General features: G+C 37.6%; 1 protein-coding gene across 3 annotated transcripts in view; it reads left to right on the top strand.

Moving 5' to 3' along the window:
• The window catches only part of PARD3B (par-3 family cell polarity regulator beta), a 1,123,128-nt gene that overhangs the window by 729,415 nt on the left and 372,467 nt on the right, over positions 1-21,246 (top strand). For all 3 annotated transcript variants that reach the window (XM_043910301.1, XM_043910302.1, XM_043910303.1), the window contains one exon: positions 12,439-12,483. In XM_043910301.1, coding sequence (XP_043766236.1) covers positions 12,439-12,483 — 45 coding nt within the window. The remainder of the gene's footprint in view (positions 1-12,438; positions 12,484-21,246) is intronic.

The raw sequence follows: 21,246 nt of genomic DNA, 5'->3' as shown, positions 1-21,246 counted from the left end.
AATCAGCCAATTGTTACTAAGTGAGAAATTGACACCCAAATAATTTTAAATCAGTTTTTCTGAATCTCTTCCAAAGTTTTATAACAAGAAGCTATATTTAATATAAGAATTAAAGTAGCAACAGCAGGGAGGGGTATGATATACTGTAAATTAAGTCTACTGCTTTTCCTTTTTCCCTTCATTGGTTGGTGGCCACTGAAGCCTCCAAAGAAATCCCTGATCTAAGGGGAAGAGGTTGAAAAATCACTTTCTGTGAAGTCACTTTGGAGACTGGGTCTGGTAACTTTCTATTTTTCCTATTAATGTTTTCTATTAGCTCAACCTTGTTCAGGATTCTTACTAAATTTCAATATCTTCCAAAAGATAGTGGACATTTAATATGTATGTGTAATCACCCGTTCTGCAAAGAGGAGCCTGATTTAAATGAGCTCATCTAATAGACCAGTATAAAATACCAGATCATTTCACTAGAGTGCATGCAGAACTTTGTGATCTATTTAAGTGAACAATTGTATGCTCTGAATTGGAGAGACAGCACATAAACCCCCAAATTAATATCCTCTAATAAACAATGAGTCTGGATGACAACTTTTCAAAATCTATTACATACTAGTAGCCTTGGTTTTGCACAGTTTGCATATTAAGCAGATGATAGTAGCGTCTGGGCAGAAATATATTTCTGTTCATGCCAGACCAGAAATCTTTTGCTAGTACTTATTGTAGCCAAGAACAGAAGCAACTATGCAATCCCCAGCCAGAAGTCACATGCCGACATTAATTAATGCACAAATAAACTGAGTTTCTGTCCTAATGTGAAGTCCATAAGCTCTAGGGGAAATGCACATGAAAATCCTAGGTAGCTCAGGTTACTAGATCTTGAGGGTTATGTTTCAATTCTGGGCTGGCCAGTTAACTTCACAGGAAGAGACACTGCCTAGAGATGGGAGAGTAAGCCAACCCACAAGCACCTAAAGGGAACAGGGATGGTGTTCAGTAATGTAAGCTCAGAGCATGACTCGGGTATAGAAGGCTGACTTATCAGATGTATAAGTGACACACAGCTCAGTGGGTTAGCTAATGTGTGGATGACAGAATAAGGATTCAAAAAGATCTCAACAGGGAGAACTGATGAGCTGCAATTCAGAAGATTAAATTTAATAGGGATAAATGTAAATTCCTAAAGCAACTTCCTTCTCCTGTCTTACTCCCATCCAATTCATTTTCCACGCTGCAGCCTGGGTGATCGTTTTAAAACATAAATCCGATCATGTCACTTTCTTGCTGAAAATCCCTTAGCAGTGTCCCATTGCCTTGAGGATAAAGACAAAACTCATTAATGTGGCTTCTGAGATTCTCCATGACTGACCCATTTCTTTCTCCTACACTCAGTCTCTCACTAGGTGCTCTCTGTACAGAAGAGCTTTAGATTCTATGTGTGGGATTCTGTTTGGGGGTTTTCATGTTTCCTGTGTCCAAACACTAGCTTCATCCATCCCTGTATATCTCCGGGTCTCAACTTAAAGCCATCGGGAAGACTCAGTCTATAAACTAGGTCCAGTCTCTGCATTTCCCATTGCCCCAGATCCCTGAGCATCCTTCTTTCATTCAACAGATATTTATCAAGTGCCTACCATGTACCAATAGGCTTCCCTCATAGCTCAGTTGGTAAAGAATCTGCCTGCAATGTGGGAGACCTGGATTCAATCCCTGGGTTGGAAAGATCCCCTGGAGAAGGGAAAGGCTACCCACTCCAATATTCTGGCATGGAGAATTCCATGGAGTATAGTCCATTGGTTCACAAAGAGTCGGACACAACTGAGCAACTTTCACTTTCACATGTACCAGGCACTGTTCTAGACCTTAAAGACAAAACAGTGAACAAAGCAAAGCCCACATCCACATGAACTTTTGTTCTAATTAGGGAAGATGTGAGTGATGAGTGCTTTTAGAAAAATGAACCAAGGTGAAGGAACAGTAATAGAGTTGGGGTTTGTAACAGAGTAGGGGCTTCCTACCTTAGTGGCCAGGGAGCAGCTCTGTGATAATCCTTTATCTGTAGAGATGCGAGTAAAGGAAGGCATTGAACTACATGGGGGAAGACCCCCTAATGAGGGCCACAGTTGGCATATTTGTGGAACTGCAGTGAGGCCAGGATGGGTGAAATACCCTGAGCAAGGAGAAGGCCATGCAGAACAAGGTCGGAAAGACCCCTGCAGAGCAGGACTTGCAGAGTCTAGCAAGTTTTCAGATTTTCTTCTAAATGCGATCAGATCAGGAGGCTTTGAGTCAAGAGACTGTCATGATAAGCTTTTTGTTTTGTCTTTTGTCTTATAAGGATTATAGTAGTTTCTATGTGGAATATAGACAATAGAGACTTAGTACAGAATCCCAGAGTTGAGTCAGGGGTTATTACATCTGTCAAGGTGAGAGCTGAAAGTAGCTTGGATGAGGAAGGTTTGCAAAATACTGCATGCCTTGTCTGCGGTTAGTTGCATGGTAGAAACCCTGCTGGTGCAGGGCTCAAGACTGCCTTGTTCACTTCCACAATCCACATGCCCAATGTGATGTCTGGCCTACCACTGACTCTCTATAAATATTTGTCGGACAAAGATACTCAACAACAGTTACTGTAAAAAGGACTTCAGGATTTTTGTTAACTGTACATGTGATGAACTAATAATTGTCCAGTTTGGCTGCCAAAATCTAATACTGTCTTAGGTTGCATCAAAAAGTTGGCAGCGGGAGGTGAAAAAGAGATGTGAGTCCCAGAACACACCATGCTGCTTCTACTTAACTCTATACTATTGACCTGATCCTACACCATTTTTCCCTGTCTTCTAATAATGGTGGCCATCAATTGCAAGACCACACACTTGATTCATTTGTGGTTCTCTCTTTTGCTTCATTCCTGTGTTCAAGCAATAAATTCTCTGTGATGTCACTCTGATTTTTCTTCATTCCTCCCTTTTCTACTGCTCTGACATCATCTGAACAGTAGTCTATGCCTCTCCTTGGTAACAATTTCCAGGTGAAGGAGACTTGAAACAACTTATGACAGCTCTATTTCTTTCTTTTGAGAGCATCCACAGCCATTTTTAAGAGACACCATGTGCTCTTTCTCCGGGTTTGTTATGAAGTTCTACTTTAGGTGGTAGTGGTGGCTAGTGAAATGTGTGGTTCTTGATGGTAAAGCTATTAGCAAAATCTTACCTCTCAGACTCACATAGTAGAAGGAACGTGTGCTTTGAAGTCAGGAATCTCTAGATCCTGGCCATCCCACTTGCTCACTTTATGCCACAACTCCTCTGAGCCTCAAATTCCTCCTCTGTAAAGTGAAGGTAATAGTATTTACATGGCTTTTGTGATGATTAAATAGGATAACATGTATTGAAATGCTTGGCATGATTTCTGATACATATAAGTAGGTAGTAAGTTTTAGTTTCTTTCCTCCTTATCCCTGTTAAAGATGGAATCACTCTATGGAAATATACATTATAAATAGTGGAATTAGAGGTGTGTTTTTTCACTGGTTAATAGTGAATAATGGCAATGTATTGTGTGACTTAAATGGTAGTCTGTGCCCTTTTTTTCCCTATTCTTTAATCAACATTGATTTCTTGCTGATAACAGAAAAACTTACCAAGATTCTAGGAAACCTGAGAGTTTCCATTGTCTGAGTAGTGGAAACAGTCCAACCCTAGGGTAGATCCCAAGAATTCACAGGGAAGGAAGTTTCATGGGAGGGATCTCACACAGCCATCTTTCCTCTGTCTTAGATTAACAAATGAGAGAGAGAGACTTCATATAACTAACTTGAGGACCTTTGTAATTTGTAAAGATGAATAAAATAATAATAATAAAATAAAATAATATCTTTGCCTTCACTGAAGTTGCCCACAAATCAACATAACACCATTTAGGCAAACCTAAAGTGTTTTAGGGAGGACAGAAATAGAATATCCTACAAAGAAGTGGATATGGTGGGGAGCTTGACCCGGAGAAATATAGTATTTACATATGAGAAGTTTAAGGCATTTCCAGCTAAGGATAAAGACAATGGGCAGAAACAAGGAATCATTCTAGACAATGTGAATAAAAAGTGAATAGAGGGAAATGCAAGGAGAAAGGTTAAAAAAGAGTTCAAACTTGAATTTAAAGACTAAGGAGACTTATTTTCTAGGCAGTTGAATTTAGTGAAAGTCTAGTTAGGAGGACTTTTTGAAGGTGGTTCTGTGACAGTTGCTCATGAAGGTAGTGGGTGTGCTATCAGGACAGGGGAATAGCCTGGGCCTAGATATGGTTTCCTTTTAGTCCACCAGCTTAGCTGTATTCTGTTCATGGTCCTGTATTTCCAAAAAATAATTGTTTTTAATTCCTTATATTCAGCATTGATTCCATGATATCTTTATATAGGAGACAAACGGGTAAACAGATTTTCAAAGAATTATACTGAAATACTTTCCCACAAAGAAAATTCTAGCTCCACATGGCTTTTTTGGTGAATTCTGCTAAGCATTTTGTAGGAGGAAATAATGGGAATTCTACAGAGACATTTCCAGATAAATAAAAAGAAAGGAATGCTTCCCCAACTATGATACCAAAGCCAGACAGAGACACAGAAGAAAGAAAACTTTAGATTGACGTTCTTCATAAACTGGTATAAAATTCTTTTTAAAAATTTAGGAAGTTGAACTCAACAATGTGTAAAAGAAGATTATGATGAAGTAGAGTTTATCTAGGAATGTAAGGTCGGTTTAACATTTGAAATCAATCCGTGTAAGCCACATATTAACAAACTAAAAAAGAAAAATTGTGTGATCACATCAGTATACACAGAAAAGTGTGTGACAGAATTCAGTATCATTTAATGAAGGATACAAATTTAAATTATGGTATTTGGGGGTGAATTTTTGATAATGTTTTTAAAGTAAGAAGAGTATAAAGGGCAGAATTCAGGGTTGTGGTTACATCTGAGTGAGGGAAAGGAGTGAGATTGGAGGGGAACAACCACAAACCTTCAAAGTAAAATAATGTTCTTTACTCAAACTCACTGATTAGTAGACCGTGTTTGCTTTATTTTTGTTTTTTATATCTTAAACCTATAAAGATTTTAATGTTTCAGTATTTCCTAAAAGCAGTTTTTAAAGTTAGGTTTCCTTTTCATTTTTGTCTGAAATTTTGATGTAGCAAAAAGACATCTATTTACTCTATTTACAGCTTTGGAAATTCATATTTGTGTTCTGAAAGGAGTACCCTCTGTGCTAAGTACTCAGTGTTTTTGTTAATGTAACGTGAAATTTTCTGTAAACACAGTGAACTTCTCTTTCAAGTGTCATTACCACATGAAGAACAATGGTGAAATTAGTGCCAGCAAACCCAAAACTAAATACAAAAGCACTAATAACACATTGATTAAAAATACAAAATGAGTTGTGATTAGACTACCAATTATATTTTTTCTACACTTCACTACTCAAAATTTAAGTAAGTTTATATTTATTCTAAACAGTTCTACTATGTTGTGGTCTTTATTTAGATCTATCCCAGAATTTAACTCCAGTCACCTTCTTCTGACCTTTCCTGGCTAAGAACATGTATACAAATTGCACCATAAGAATTTTACTAGGTATCTATACACTTTTGTCACAACATTTATATAACCATATGTATATCATGATAAACGTTCATTGGTCTAGAAGCTTTTGCTGAAAGGATATATCCAGATTGCTGCTTCCTTTCCTTTACTCTTACAAATGATGCATTTGTTTACTCAGCAAACATTAAGAGTACCTACTAAAGATTGGGCATGATTCCCAAAACAAGACACACCCCTTCCTTAAGGTGTACACAATTTAATGTGAAACAGAATCATACACAAATAATTGATATATTTACAAATTTAGTCCCTAAGTTCAAATTGGAGATGTGAGAAAATGATGTGGAAAAGAGGACATTTGAATGGAGTCTTAAAGCATGTTTTCCTAGCAGGATAATAGATGCATTTTTATTATGAGTCAGAAGAAACTGCATGTGCTGTTTATACATTGTACAGATGCATGACGTTGCACAGCCTGTTCAGAAACATAACTTGTGATATGATAGAGTGCAGAGCACCTAGCAGAAGTGGTAGGGTGTGAAAGACAGGCATTATCCATCTTTGAGTACATGCTTCTACTGGAGTCCGTGATAAGTTTTTGTATTCTCTAAGTTGTCTCATATTCTCTGGTAGGGAGCATTATCTACATTTTACAGATAAGTTCAGTAAGATTGAAAATGACTAAGTAATTAGTCCCTGAACACACATATAATTGTGGGCTTCCCTGGTAGCTAGAGACACGAGTTTGATTCCTGTGTTGAGAAGATCCCCTCAAGAAGGAAATGGAAACCCACTCCAATATTCTGGAAGTTGCCCTATAACATTAGAAGAAAACTTCAGTTGTTGTGTTCTGATTAGCTTATTGTCAGAGTAGCAACACATCTAAGGAAGAACAGGGTGCTTTGCAGGCAGCTAACTAAGAGAGATGGTGAGAATACTTGTGTCATTATCTCCTACTGATCACCTAGCCCATTTTTCAGCAGATGCCTTACTTTGTATTTTTATTTCACTTTTTTTCCAAGAGTTGGAAGAATTTTTCAACACGTAAGAATTTATAGTGCTGAAAACCCAAAAAAGTCTCCCTAAGGAGAAGCAGTATGCCAAATAGTCATCGACATAAGAAAACAGTATAAATTAATGCAGCAATACTTCATGGTTGTGAAGGAGGGAACTTAATTTACAACTTGAAACAGGTTTGTGTTCCTTAGAAATTCTGAAAGTCAGTCAGTGGCACAGAAATTGATCTGCTGAAGGAGAAGAAAATTGATTCTTAATATTAGCAACCACATCATTTTTTTTTAAATTCTGAAGGAACAACTTTTAGAAACAAGTTTATTAGCTATTAAGTAATTATTTGATATTTAGTTTCCTAGTAAACTATCCAAAAAGACATATTTATGGCCTCATTAGAAGATGGATTTTTATTGTGCCAAACATCATCTTCCAAACAGCAGTCTCTATTATGTCAAAGACAGGGAAATCTGAAGTTAAATGAAATAGAGCTGTCTGTGTGAAAGACAAGCATTGCATCATGTTATAGAACTCTGCTTTGCATCAAACTGTCTCAATGTGAAGTAGTGGGAATCTGAACACATTTGCATATTCCCCATTTGTGACATAGTGTTGGCATTCTCAAAAAGAATAACTGTAGCTGATGGCAATTTTTATCTGAAAAGATTTGTGCATGTTAGCAATATACCATCTTCTGTCAGCATAAGAAGAGCATATGGGGTCCATTAGCTCACCAAATCTGCCACTGTTCTGCAAATTTTTATTAAGCAAGTGAAGTCCCTAATAGTCACTTATGTTATAAAATGTGTATCAAATGCTATCAATAAGCAAGGGGATTATTTTCCCCCAGTGAGAGTACATTTGAAGTGTATAAGAAGGCTTGACAAAAGAATAAAACATTTTAAGTGATCACTATATTAATATAAATGTGTCCTACTGAGAAGCCAATGTATGTCTTACATGGACTTTGATGTTTGCCACTAAGTTCTAAAAGCACCATATTTTTCACATATTTTCTTTCTTTATGGTTTCTCTCAATTCTAACAGTGAACGTGGTTGAAATTAACCAAAAGACACAGTGCGTTTATCCACATTTTTAAAAAAGGTTCCATTGGTGATGGGTAGTTGGTAGACCTTTGATTGGCTTCAAAGGTCTACAACCAAAACAACTGGAGACATAGGCCATCAGCTTGCTGTGTTTCCTAAGCAAGTCTTCCTGATCCAGAGGACATGCCAGGAAATTATACAAGCATCCAAACCAAAGAGAGCCTGCCTTATGGAAACCCTTACAACAATTAAATCAAATGGTGTCCATTGATCCTGAGTCGAATGCCAGGAAGCAGGAGCTTAATATAGAAATCCCATTATCTAGAGAAATCTCAGGAGAGGCAAGTCCACAGTGCCCTCTAAATATATAATAGCAGTTATAATAAAAATATCTATGAATTTCATCTTCAGAAGGACTCAGCATTTCACTGATACTTCTTCAACTACTATAGTAACCGTTTAGAGTAATCAAGAGCAAATAGTACCAGTCCTTGGATAAAAGTGAAGGATAAGAGAGGGAGCGTAATATGCTCTGGAAACTTCAAGGAAGGAAGAAAGGAAGAGGAGAGGGGAGGAAGGGAGGCAGAGTGAGGAGAAGGAAAATGGAGAGGTAGCGAAAGAGGAAGAAAGGGAGGAAGAGAAGGCAGTCTATCATTAGAACAAGAACAAGAAATTTTGGCACCTGTTCCATCACCACCCTCTTCCTTGATACTTTTGGTACCTTACTTGCCATTTTGGAATGGAAGACTTTTCCACCACCAGGCTCACTCATTTTCAGCCTCTTGTAAATAAGCTCTTAGTTTAAAATGACATACCTGTCATATTAATATTGCAACTAATTTTGTTCCCATTGCTATGCTATCTAAATAACATGCAAGAAATGACTAGACTTAAGCTCCAGCTCTGAGAGAGAACTTTATAGTAGCTTTAAGGTGGTGTGAGTGATAAAGGAAGTTGAGTATTAATTATAACACTTGTCATTTAAAAAAAAAAAAAAAAAGCTTGGTGGTGTATGTAATTTTATCTCATTTTCTCATTTGCTACTGTTATTTAAATCACTTCCCAGCACTAAGCATGTGCATAAAAGATGATTGTTCCCAATTTAACCTTTTAAATAAAATGTATTCTATTAATTAAGTCATTACAGTTCCCTCCATTTTCTATTATGTTTATTCATTTATCTTCTGTCCTAAAGATAGACATCTGTGTCAGTGAATATTTGGAGAAAGACCCCTAATTTTTATGCCTATCACCCATTTGGATGTTCTACACTGTTTTTTGAAATAGTTTGTTAGTGTTCTAAAGAATTTGAAATTGTCAGTTAAAATAATGAGTATTCCTACTAAAAATAGTAGATAGTATTCAGCCAAAAAGTTATCATGTTCAGCCTAACGTGCCTGGGGGACCTCCAGTACTTATATTGGCTTAGATTTAATGGTGTAACTTATGGCTGTTAGAAAAAGATAAAAACAAAAAATAAGATCCTACCCTTGTGTGAATTCCTTTTTAAGAATAACTACACAAAATGAGACTGCATATATGGTTTGAATACCATATGTTTTTTGCCTTTCTTCTACTACAAAATAAACTCAGAGCCAGGTAAACTGAAAGGTAAAATCTGTTGTGAGTGTTGGACTATCCATTAGATAGCAACTGAAAATATCCTGTGCACTGTCTTTCCTTTATAATCCTAGGCAGGTTAAGTCAAAGCACTACCAGCGCCATCAAATTCACCACCCTTCCCACTCTCACAGTTTCCATTTATCGAAAGTTTTCATTTATTGAGAAATACATACCTGGAACTGTGCTAAGTGACTTGTAAATGGTTTTCACTCAGTTTTCACAACTCTTTGTATAATGCTTTATATTATTTTTCACATTGAGAAACTGAAGTTTAGAGGAACTTACTAACTTGCCTGGTAAATCTGGAATTTAAGTCACATCTGTCCCATTATAAGCTATTATGTTATTACATAACATTATGTAAATTTTTCTATTTAGTTTATCATTACTAATGATTTAATAACTAATATTTATTAGGCAGTTACTGTGGGCTGCCCTTGTGGCTCAGATAGTAAAGAATCTGCCTGCAATGCGGGAGACCTGGATTCGATCCCTGAGTTGGGAAGATCCCCTAGAGGAGGGCATGGCCACCCTCTCCAGTATTCTTGCCTGAAGAATCCCCATGGACAGAAGGGCGTGGCAGCCTACAGTCCATGGGGTCGCAAAGAGTCAGACATGACTGAGAGTGAGCGACGAAGCACATGTGATCCTCTACGTATTTCGCATAAACTTGTACATATAATATATAATGGTCACTCTAAGCATACCTGGAAAGCAGTATCATCCTCGTTTTAAAGATGATGAGACTGAGGTACAGATAGGTAAAATACATTTACCTAGGAAGCTCTGGTTTTACATTTATTAATAAATTTAATAAATATATTAAAATAACAAGTCAAGATTTTTATCTCAGATGATTTCTCATCTGTGTAATGGAAATGAATTATTTTAGCTTGAATCCATTGCAACTGTAGAATTCTGAACATGTTAAGCAAAATTATAGCTAACACTGTTAATATTGATCACGATAGAAAGTTTGTATTCATAAGATGTATTCTAATTAAAAAGGTAATAGTATTCTAACATAAGAGTGTTTGTCAGGGCTTTTCTTACGTTTAATTCATATTGTCAATAATTTGGAAAATCTTATAACTCTCCTATGATTCATCAGAAGTAGAGTAGAGTGATAAAAGTGCTTTGTTTAATCCTTGGCTCCTCCACTTATGAGGTATGCCCTGTAAAGACAATAACAACCATCATCACAGGTTACTGTGAGCCTTAAATGAATTAACAGATATAAAAGGTAGAGGGGAGAACTTGTATATCACAAGTGCCAAGTATTAGCTACTAGTAGTATTTTTTTTAGTCATCATCCTTGCTTTCCACTGTTTTTTCCATTTATACAATAGATTCCACTGTAAGTTCTTTCAGAACTGGGCAAGACAGAATTTGACCCACAGTTGGAGCCTGATACATAGGGATTGGCATCTCCTACTGGAAACATGAAGTCGAATATGATTTTTAAGCAAGTTAATACCAGGGTAGTCACAAACATGTACTGTTTTTATCTAGAAAATAGAGAAATGCTTAGGAAAAGAGGGCTAGGTGGGTGTGGGAAAATTCATGAAAATTTTTGTGTAGTGACTGGATCAGTGAAATAGACTGGATGTTATAGGTAAGCAAAGGAGAGGCCTGTTACTCTGAGACCAATCGAATGTTTGGGGAAATGAAGGCAATCTTTCTGTTAGCAAATTCCCCCTTGCTTTGCGTGTACCCTTGAGCCCCCAGAGTCTCACAGACTAATGTAGACTATGACACGTGGTGAAGATTGAATGGCTACTGTTGAGTATTGAGGTGATAATCCATGCAGAGTTGCCTAAGGATTAAGAATACTTTGATTCTATGCTCATGAGAGATACTGGTTAGTAACTTTCATCGACTTCCTTTGCTTGATATTAATATCAGGGTAATGCCAGCCTCACAATGAGTTAGGAAATGTTCCCTCCTCTGAATTTTCTGAAAGAATTTCTGTAGAATTGGTAGTATTTCATCCTAAATTTTTGGTTGAATTCATCAAGGCAGTCATCTGGGTCTAGAGGTTTCTTTCTCATAAAGTTTTAACTACAAATCCATTAAAAAACAACAACAACAAGCTATGGAGCTATTAGGTTATCTCTTCCTATATAAGCTTTGGTAATTTGTGTCTTTCCGAATCATATCCATTTCATGAGAGCTGTGTTCACTTACATTTTTCCTCACTGCTGAAGCAATATCCTTCTTCCTATTCTAATGAATGCCCCTAAATTATGAAGTTTTCCACTCTGGGTATTGGGAAGGGAAACTTTATTCCCAGCCTTATGAGAACTGCAGGCACTGTGTTCTTTCCCCTTTGGGGTAGTTCTCACCCAGGTGTTGGGTAAGTTTCCTCACATCATGTGATCATTAGCATTTAATTAAATACCTGCAGGGATCCTCTGCAGATCTCAGAAAGAATTCTGTATACCTCTCTTCTCTCCAATTCTCTGACCTAAACTCTCTCTGCCCTGGTTTTCCGTGGATTTCCAGCTTCACATCCTCAGACTGGTATATTCCTGGGCTCTGCCTGTGTTCCCCTTCTTACACCACAACCTGAAGACTTTCTCCAGACAGTAAATGGGAGCAATTGTAGGAATCACCCTACTTGTTTTCCATCTCTAGAGAGTCACTGTCCTCTCTTGTCTGATGAAGATCTTATCTTTTGAATGCCATTGTTTCATGTTATATTTATTTTTAAATACATTTTTCAGAAGGAATTGTAAATTTGCTTCCTTCTACTCCATTTTGACCAGATACAGAAATTCGATCCTTGTGGATTGAACGTATATATTGCTGTTATGCTCAAAGAGTCTTATTATATATTATACAGCTCCAGATCCTTGAGTTTAATTTCTGTTTTTGTGGCTACAGAAACAATAGTCCAGTTAAAATAAGTGAAAATATTAAAGCAATTCAAAAGAATGAAATTCTATTCACAGAAGATTTAATGAACATATATTTCTTCATAACTGTCTTTAAAATACCTACCAATAGAAATGAGATGCCCCAGGCAGGCTGGGGAAACTTTTTTCTCAAATCTTTGCCAGTAAAAGATTTCACTTATTATGAATCTATATTAATTTATTGTTCAAAAACTGGCTGATTTACAAGCTGGTCTGATCCTCGTCTCTTTTATTTCTTTGCAGTGCCAGATGAAAGTAAAGTCCATTCATTGGCTGGACACAAATCGGGTAAGAAATTCCTTGTCACACACTTTATATTCTCCTTCCTGGAAATCTCTGGCTGTGTTTGAGTAGTTGTTGGAACCTGTTTCCATCCACTTGTCACTGAAAGGCTTGCTCATTAATACATGAGATGTCTCTGACTTCCACAAAGATGAATTATTCCTTGGCCGTCTCAATAGTAGCATAATGTATGCTGACTCAAATGTTTAAGAAGGAAGAAAGGTTTCCAAAAAATAATTATAAAACCAAAAATCTTTAACCTGTACACCAGCTGAACACTTGCAGTCACAAAAAATTACGAAGAAAACCCAAGAAAGTTTGAATTTTTTTTTCTGCGATGACTATCACATTAAAGTAGCAGGACAAAGACATTCCAGAATAAGGAAAATGTGGCCATTTCTTCCTTCTCAAAAAGGTATCATCCTTCTGCCTGTCATCAAATGGGATTGGGCCGAGAAATGACCGTATTCTCTTTCTTTTGATTCATGTATGAGCTCCCTGGGGGTGCCCTAGCAAGTCCATAAGGATCTCTGAGGGTCTTCAGGCTCTTTCTGTATTTTGTGTGAGATACCTTCAGGTCTAAAATCCAAGCTTTCCTTTCATTGCCAAGTGACCTACCTTCTATTCTTTTGCACTTCCTTCAGCATCATTTATTCACATTATTTGAAAACACTTTAAGCTAGTAAGTACAGCAATAATGCCTTCCCTATAAGGGTGCATTATTTGTGGGGATAGTATCCATTTTACTCTTAGAAATACCACTCTAAACAACAGGAGGGTTATGATGTCTTGGCATCCCTTTGTTTTTGAAACAAAGAAGTCATTCCCATCACCAAGTATCTCCTGTGTTTATGGGCCAATTATGTTCCCAGCAGTAAGTGGCCTTGATGCTTCATTACTTCCATCATGTTCCAGGGCAAGATTATGATTTTTTTCCCTTTTCTTCTTTCTCTGGATTCACTAGTGATAACAGCAGGAAAGGGCTCGTTCGCAACTGTTAGATGTTTTCTTTTCTGCCCCTTCTAATAAAGAGCTTAAGAGGTTAGATCACTGTGAAAGAAAAGATTTCTGTAGGAGTGATAAATGGCCACATGCTGCTTGTTCCCATCATCTTCGTCCATTAAACTCTCTACCACGGAAAGTATTTTTTGGAGTCTGAGAAGGGTTCCCATGACCAAGGAGCTCCCAAGGATAGTCTACATTTTGTTCATCTTAAATGCCTGTTACTACTTGTCCTTGGGCTTCCCTGCTGGCTCAGTCATAGAGAACCCATCTGCCAATGCAGGAGATGCGGGTTCCATCCCTGCGTTGGGAAATTTCCCTGAAGAAGGAAATGTCAACCCACGCCTGTATTCTTGCCTGGGAACTCCCATGGACAGAGGAGCCTGGCAGGCAACAGTCCATGGGGTCACAGAGAGTCGGATACAGCTTAGCAACTAAACAACAACTCCTTGTCCTTAGTTCTTTTACACATATTAGTACTTGAAGATATAAACCCTTCTGTGAACTGAGATGCACTTCAGTGTAAGAAGAGGAGGCATTTTTTAAAGAATGTTTATCAACTGGATTTTTGAAAACAACTGAATAATAAATGTTCTGCCTTTTTCCAGGAAATCAGATTTTATTCTAATCTTACTTTGTTTCCAAACAAATTGCTGTTAGCTAGTAACTAAAAATTATTGTCACTATTTTTAAATGCAAACATTATTATTATTTTAAATAAATTTAACGGTATATTTTTATGTAGTATGAAATAAAGTTATTAATAAAGAAGTACTTGAAACATGATATAATCTTCCAGATTGAAAGAAAATGGCAACAGTGGCATAATTTTAAAACTCTCAGTCAGATTAATTATGAGCTTCACATGGCAGCTTTATTTTAGCTGGTAATAGAAATATTACTAATGATCTTCATATCCCATGAAGCAAACTATTTTAAAGAAGATTTTCATTACTGATGAGCTATTATTACAATATTCACTATTCTTATAGTTAAAGTACTTTTTTATCCTATCACAACATCATCAATTCTTTCATTGGCTCTCTGTGGAACCAGGGCAAATGCTGAAAACAACCAGAAACTTGATAATTTTGAATCCAAGGAGGCATATGATTAAACACAATAAAGAGAGCTAACCAATCACCTAAAATTGTGTGCTGTGAGTTCCATTAAATGAGAGCACTCTATAAAACATTAGAGACAGTACCGAGAGAACAAAAAGCAGCCTGAAAGAAAAAGGTGCTACTAAAGTCTTGAATCATAGTAATCCTCAAGAATTCTTCCCTCCCATAAAGGGCAGCTCTCTTCATCGACTGCACTTGGGTAGAACATTTTGCATGAGGCCCTGGTGGTAGCAGCAGTAACAACAGTGAAAGAGAATTAAGGGTCCTTTTGATTCTGGCAACTTCTTTCAGTCACTTTTAACATTCCCCTAATACAGAGCTATATCCTCCATCTGCTACAGTCTAGACTACTAAGCAAGTTGCCAGTTTGGATTGTAATGTATAATGTTGCCTAATCATTTACACTTATCTTGCCAATGTCAGCTTCTTTTTATTTCATCTTTCCATTCCCCTAATCCTTCCTCCAGAATTTTTGGGTGACAAAGTAGTATCTCTTTTACTAAGAGGAAAGAATATCTCTCCCTCTGTCTCTTTTTAATTATAGAAATGTGGACAGCTTTCATACTGTCCAAGACCATCAGGAAGTTAAATTAAATTGTATGTGCTGACCTAAATCTATCATCCATCCTCTTATTTGGGATGATATTCAACATTTTAATAAATTCATCTGAGTTAAAATTTCTTCTGAGTCAGCTACTTAGTGGGTAGAGAGCCATTCCGTGCCAGGTTCCATATGTTGGCCTGGCTTGGGTACCTCCCAAGTTTGTGACAGTATTTTTGGCATCCTTTCCTTGGCTTATTCTTTAAATGGTTGATCCCTCAGAGCTCAGATCAAATCAAAGTCTTAGGTAAGATAAATCTTTCTAACATTTTTGGCCCAAAATATAGTATTCCCTCACCTCTTCTGGAATCAATCCAGTATGCGTGAGACCTCTCTAATAATCTACCTCAGGGGCTTTCCCCTGGCAGTGCATTGCATCGCATCTCACACCTTGGCAAGGAAAATGGCAGGCTGGTACTCCTGTTTATAATCTTATGAGATCCTCCTCCACATGTGAGAGGCATTAGTACTTATGGGATGGTGAGACTTACTCAGAGAAGTTAGGAACAAAATGCTTTTTGTTTGGTTCCCTTAAGAAAAAATCCTAAGTTTTAGAGAGTCTTAGAAAACCAAAAAGCTGTCCTTCACCTTGTCCCTTAACTGTCTCACTGATTTAATTCTGACAAAACTCAAGTCCTAGCAATGAGGGCAGCAAAATATATAACTTCAGCAAAATGTGTATTTTAAATAATAAAACCATTTTTTTAATGATAAACATTCACAGGGAACATTAGAATCCATAGAAAATGACATCAAATTTGTTATAGCTTTAAAAAAACTGTGCTTTGATTTTGGCTATACACATACTTGAACAGTATGTCTGTGAAGGAATCCTTTTTTTTGCCCAATTTACTGAACTGACACTGAAACCAATAGTTTAGTGCTCCTCAGCATTCAGACAGAAAGGGCTTATAAATTTTACTTTTTTTTTTAACTGTGCCTTCATATTATTTTGTTTTGATTTACTGCTTAGAACGGTTTTAATATGTATTGACTGTCTGCAGAGATCCTTGCTGACCCAGCTCTTTAAGATGATGCAGTGCTGAAGAAAGCCGATGAGTCCTTCTTTATGAGCTCTGACATATTAATTAGCAAAATGGACTAAAAAGCTTTCCTATTTCTATTTTAATTTCTTATAGTCTCAAACACCTGTCTATACAGCTGTAAAACAGGCAAGTCTGTAAAAGTAATGGTTGGCAGCAAGTGCAGACCTTTTCTGAGCTGAGTTTATCAATTAATGAGCAAGTATTCATTAACAATCTAGGGGGAATATTTCCAGATGAGACGCCTTGCAACCACTAAGGACAGTTGGTATACACATTGCTGTTGAAGAAGCTGAAGCTCAAGACATAAGTCCTTGTTCTTGCAGTTGGTAACTCTTGGGGTTAAGATATAAATCCAGATATGGTATGGCAGATGCCATGCATTGACCATTTTATTTTCCACCAGCATATGCCTAATACCTCACCATCTCAGGAAATGAGAAGAATACAAAAGTAAGAACAGTCTAGTTGGAAGGCATGACATACACGTCAAGATACCTATAAATCCTTACTTTACCTTTTGTAATGTCAACTAGCTGAAGTAGGAACACAACAGGTATAACTTCTCTATGACAATTCCTTGAGCAGAAGAATGTCTAATCTTGATAATTTGTACATTCTTTTTTCTGCATGCATGTGTACATGTGAATGTGTGGGCCAAGTGAAGAGATGTGTGAGAGAAAACATGCATGTGATGTACATGCATTTTGCATAATTTATAGCAAATGTGTATGTGATATATCTTATAGCAAAGGCTGAGAGCTTAATATGCAAGTTGCTAACTTGATAGATCATACATTCTGCTTTAAATGCATTATGTGTAAACTTCAAATCTAGAATGTTCGAATATAGCTAAAGAAATTGCTGGATCTTTGCAAAAGAACAGATAAAACATAAGATGACTGGATAGTCACTTTAATATAAGAGTAGTGGGCTATTAAATGATGTTCCATAAATTATGTTGAGTCTCAGTATTTCATATTTTTATTGAATATCTAAGTTAAAATATGCATTTAAATTTTGGAACACCAACCATGGTCATTTTTCATGTTTCAGTCTTCTAATTGAATTACTGTTTTTTATTACTTTTCATTGCTATTGTTGATGAGGAAATAAAATCTTGGAGTAAGTGGGCAGTAGACTTGAACTATCTTTCTTTCCTCATCAGTTGGTTAAGGTAATATTGCATGGTTATTTGGAGTATTTATTTCTAAGCTTTTGTCACATGTTATATTGGATAACTATAGCTTTAGACACAAGAAATGTATATATTTCCTACATGTGTCAGCATTGGTTTGCATTTCCATGGAATATAGGATGTTATCATTAAGGAAATTAATGATAGCATCTAGGATTTTTTTCTATGGAAACTTGATTATGGAGCAACTCTGTATCTCCTATATTGCAAACTGTTAGTGGTCTATCTCTAAAATTCGATGAATCAAAGCAAATTAGAAATATATCATGAGATAAGATGATTTACCATTTGAACATGGTGTGTGTGTGTGCATTTCTTTATTTCATGAGTAAATAGAGACTTTTTTTTTTTTTTCACAAATCACGTCTCAAAATTATTTCTGTTCCACTCCTGTTTGTTAAACACCCACTCTGTAACAGGTATTCTGTTGTGTGCTGGAGATACAAAGTGACATGTGTCAGAAAAGAACTGTGTCCATAGTAAGATCTGAAAGATAAGTAGAAGGTTGGGGAATAGAAGAAGTCAGTAAACTAACACATTTCAGGCACCTGGAAGGTTATGAAAACCTGAAACATCAGGGTGTGTTCAAGAGACTGTAAGCAGTTTGGCATGGCAGGAGTGCAGAAGGGAGAGAGGGACAAGCTAGGAGGTTAAGGAAGCAGGCAGAGATTAGATCACAGGGAACTCCTACCAAATGGAAGAATGTGAATTTAATCCTGCAGGCTCAGAGAACCTAAACAGATTAAAGGAGGGGAGTGGTCAGTTTCATAGTATGATGATATCACTCTGTTGGTTGTAGGGACTTGAGAGGATTTTAAAAGTGGGGGGGGGGCGGGCAAGAATAGTTAGGAGACCATTGCAGTAGTCCAGATAAGAGATGATGTGGGTATACAGTTAAGTGATTAAACTGAGGAAAGAAAAGCAAGAAATATTTAGAGAATAAAACCTCAAACTCTTGATTGGTTTTTTGTTTGTTTGTTTTTGGTGTTTGTTTTGTTTTTAATCAAACTGAGAAAGAGGGTCCAATGAGATTCTCAATGCGTCAGTCAGTCGTTGCTACAACCATGCTATGGAATACCAGCTGAACCACCAGGGAAGCCCAGGAATACTGGAGTGGGTAGCCTACCCCTTCTCCAGGGGATCTTCCCAACCCAGGAATCAAACCCGGGTCTCCTGCATTGCAGGCAGATTCTTTACCAGCTGAGCCATAAGGGAAGCCCATAAAACCAACAGTAAACATTTATTTCTTCATCATGTATCTTCAAGTGGACTGGGAGTCACAGGTCTCAGAGGTGTTTGACTGGGCTTAGTTCAGGTCCAGGTTTACTTCCTGTGTCTCTTATCCTCCTCGGACCAGCGGTTTCCTGAGGCAGGTACTTTTGATAACAGTGATAAGATGTAAATGGAGTAGGCAGAGAGGGAAGCCACAGGCTCTGTGCCAGTGTCCATGTGTTAATGATGAGATAGTGAAGGTGATGGAGAGAATGATAAGAAGAGTAGAGGGGAAACAGAGCAGATACTTGAGCTCCCAAGGAGACAGGGTATTGGATGAGGGTCGAGGGGAAATGTGCCTGAAAATGTAAACAAGAAATAAGGAGACAGCTGAGCTTCTTCCCAGCCCTGACTTGTATACTATGGGTGAGAAAGAACAGTTGCAAATAAGGCCTGCAGGAGAAGCAGAATTCTTAGTGGAAAGCTAGATGTCAATGAAGGCTAAAAGGCAGGGGTATTCCCATGGGGGAAAAGTGGAAACAGTACAAATTTTATTTTCTTGGGCTCCAAAATGTCAACTATAAAAAAAGATGTACAACTTGAGAGTTGCTAGTTAAGTTTTATTTGGGGCAAAAGGAGGACTACAGCTCGGGAGGCAGCATCTCAGATAGCTCTGAGAGACTGTCCCAAAGGGGCAGTGGAGGAAAGTCAATATATAACGTTTTGCTGAAGGGGGTGTTCAGTGCCATGAAGCACTCATTTTACAAAAGTTGTCTGTTAGTCATGAGGATCTGCTGTCACCATGAAAGAATTTAGTGCTTCTCTAAATATGAGGAGATGCAAGCATTGAGATCATAAAATCTGTTCCTAAAAACATCCAACTATCTAAAGACCTGTCCCACCAGATTCCACAGAGTGCCTCAGGCCACCCTGAACTCCCTTGGGAATTGTTGAAGGTCAATAGCTATAGCAGCATGGGGTTCAGTCTCCGTAGAGGCAGATGGCAAATGCCTTTGTTGTTCAGTTGTTGGCAATGCTCTTGGTAAGTGCCAATTTGTAGGTGACAAAAATCACTGCAGACAGTGACTGCAGCCGTGAAATTAAAAGACACTTGCTCCTTGGAAGAAAAGTTATGACAAACATAGACAGTATATTAAAAAGCAGAGACATCACTTTGCCTGCAAAAGTCCATATAGTCAAAGCTGTGGTTTTTCCAATAGTCATGTACAGGTGTGAGAGTCGGACCATAAAGAAGGCTGAATGCCGAAGAATTAATGCTTTCAAATTGCGGTGCTGGAAAAGACTCTTGAGAATCCACTGGACTGCAAGGAGATCAAACCAGTCCATCCTAAAGGAGACCAACCCTGAATATTCTTTGAAAGGACTAATGCTGAAGCTGAAGCTCCAGTTCTTTGACAACCTGATGCAAAGATCTGACTCATTAGAAAAGATCCTGATATTAGGAAATATTGAGGGCAGGAGGAGAAGAGGGCAGCAGAGGATGAGGTGGTTGTATGGCATCACTGACTCAATGGACTTGAGTTTGAGTAAACTCCAGGAGGTGGTGAAGGTTAGGGAAGCCTGGTGTGCTACCATCCATGGGTCACAAAGAGTTGGACCCAACTTAGCAACTGAACAACAAAAGGCAGGGGAATTTTCAGAGAAGAGGTTAGAAGTGAACAGCATTTTGTCAACCATGGAAGGATAGTGGAAACTCAAGAAGACAAGATGAAGGAGTTTGGGATGGAGGGGAGAGTTGCATGGTGAGTCACAGATGAACAGAGTGGTGTAAGGTGACAACACAGGAAGGAAATAGATGACCAAGAGGCTCACACCTTGGAAAGTGACTAAAGATGGCAGGAGTGATGCACCTGGTTTATTTAGATGGCTCTCTGCATTTGCCAACAGAATCAGTCTTCACTCTTTGGTAAATAGAAAAAAAGTCTGGGGCCAATTTAGACTCACTGATAACCTGGATGAATTATTTCTTGTAAAGAGATCTTATCTTGAAGGATGAGGAGATAAAGATTTTCCGAGAAGAAACAGTCCCAAGGTTACAAGTTTTGAGAAAATGCTTACATTTTACTAGGTTTGGAGACTGAGAAATGGCCATGGGTAATCACTTCTGCTGGACAGGAGACAGGATAGCAAGATCAAAATGAAGTGAGGAGAAATGAGAGGTAGAAATAAGCATAGCTGATCTTTCTAGAAGTTTAATATTAAAAGTAAAGAGAGAGGTGTATCTAGAGAAGAAATTGTCATTGTTGTTCCATTTCATGTTATTAATGAGAAACACTGGACCAAGTTTGTGGACTGAGAAGAAAGAGACATTTGTAAGAGAATAAAGAAAGAGAAAATTGTTAAAGGGATAAGAATGAGTGTAGTTTTATAGCCGTTGGCTTTGAAGAAGATGAGCCAAGATCATGGCGAAAGTGACAAGGATACATGTGTTACAGATAAATGTGTAGGTGGCGGGGGGAGGTAAAGAATTAAAGATATTAATGGTCTCAATTTCCTTGATGATATCAAAGTCTGGACACAGTTGCGTTATAGAGTTGTTCAATAGACTGGCCAAGAATATAAGAAACA

The sequence above is a fragment of the Cervus elaphus genome, chromosome 8 (assembly GCF_910594005.1).
Source record: "Cervus elaphus chromosome 8, mCerEla1.1, whole genome shotgun sequence".
NCBI classification, from domain to species: domain Eukaryota; kingdom Metazoa; phylum Chordata; class Mammalia; order Artiodactyla; family Cervidae; genus Cervus; species Cervus elaphus.
Note: the sequence above shows the minus strand (reverse complement) of the source record. Positions and strands in the feature narration are given on the sequence as shown.